The sequence below is a fragment of the Acyrthosiphon pisum genome, unplaced genomic scaffold (assembly GCF_005508785.2).
Source record: "Acyrthosiphon pisum isolate AL4f unplaced genomic scaffold, pea_aphid_22Mar2018_4r6ur Scaffold_21109;HRSCAF=23054, whole genome shotgun sequence".
Taxonomy (NCBI): Eukaryota; Metazoa; Arthropoda; class Insecta; order Hemiptera; family Aphididae; genus Acyrthosiphon; species Acyrthosiphon pisum.
The window spans coordinates 498,191-499,261 of record NW_021770540.1 but is presented as its reverse complement, the minus strand read 5'-3'; the positions used below and the strand labels follow the sequence as shown (position 1 = coordinate 499,261).

General features: G+C 34.5%; 1 protein-coding gene across 1 annotated transcript; it reads right to left on the bottom strand.

The window, feature by feature from the left end:
- Window positions 1–2: 2 nt before the first annotated feature.
- Window positions 3–770, bottom strand: LOC100572202 (protein KRTCAP2 homolog). Its single transcript, XM_003240949.4, has 2 exons — window positions 382–770; window positions 3–232 (listed from the first exon to the last, which is right to left on the bottom strand). The coding sequence occupies exons 1-2, from the start codon at window positions 383–385 to the stop codon at window positions 3–5; spliced, it is 234 nt and encodes a 77-aa protein (XP_003240997.1). The 5' UTR covers window positions 386–770.
- Window positions 771–1,071: the final 301 nt, after the last annotated feature.

Sequence of the window (1,071 nt, the reverse complement as noted above, 5' to 3'; positions counted from 1 at the left end):
CACTATTGCAAACATGTTAAATGAGTAATAGATTGATTGTATAAGTACTTAGAAAATTTGTAAACAATAAAGGATACAGTCAAGGATAGTGTAAACAACACTGAGCCAAGAAAACCAGTACCTATGACCAACACTGAACTAGACGTCAACCATTTGCTGTTGAGCTGCATGACCGAGAACAGTGACAATGCTAATAGCGTTGATATAAGGAACGACATGCCGGTGGAAACAGCTGAAAATAAAAAGCAAGATTTAAGACTGCATTGATTGTTATTTTCACTGTGGCTACTGGCTAGGTATAAGTCGTCAGACGCCAGACGGTTGACTCTATCAATTTGCATGTTCGAACAATTATCCATAACTATATAAAATCAGATTTACCCATCGTGCTATATATTTTTCAAGTTTTGAATACGTAGAGGCAAAAGTCGGTGCGTTGACTCTGAATAACAATTTAACTCCACTCGAAGATCGGTGTCTTAATAAAAAGTAAATAAAATTGATGACGCCAATTTTTTTTTAATTCCTCGTTTTTTTTAATTTTTACCAAAACAACATAAGTCGGCGTGTACGGTGTACTCGACACCCTGTGTTATGCGTAACGTTTTGATTTGCCAATATTGAATATATTCGAAAAATCGAAAATAATGCCCTCGTCGGCACCCGGCGTCACCACTCGCTTCTCGCCAGAATATGCCAATTGGCATTTGTCAATTATTATTGCCAGATTTTAGATTCTATAGTCTATAGAATCGAATTCGCGATAACGTAAAACAATAGCATTCATATTACAATAATATCATAATTTTTATTCGCGTCGAACTCGGTAATGTTGGTTACACTGCGAAATTCCTCACTCTGTTTTTGTGTCGTGTATATATATATAAGAAAATAATGATATGTTGACACAATATTATTACTATAATTACGTTATCAATAGACAAATTCCATCGATATACGATAGATATTTCGCGTAATTGTTATTCCTTTAATCGTTTCTGGTCTTCTAGTTATTCTTTTTTTTCTCGCCTTTCATAATTATGATTGTGGGCGTAAGATTCTGTAATGTTT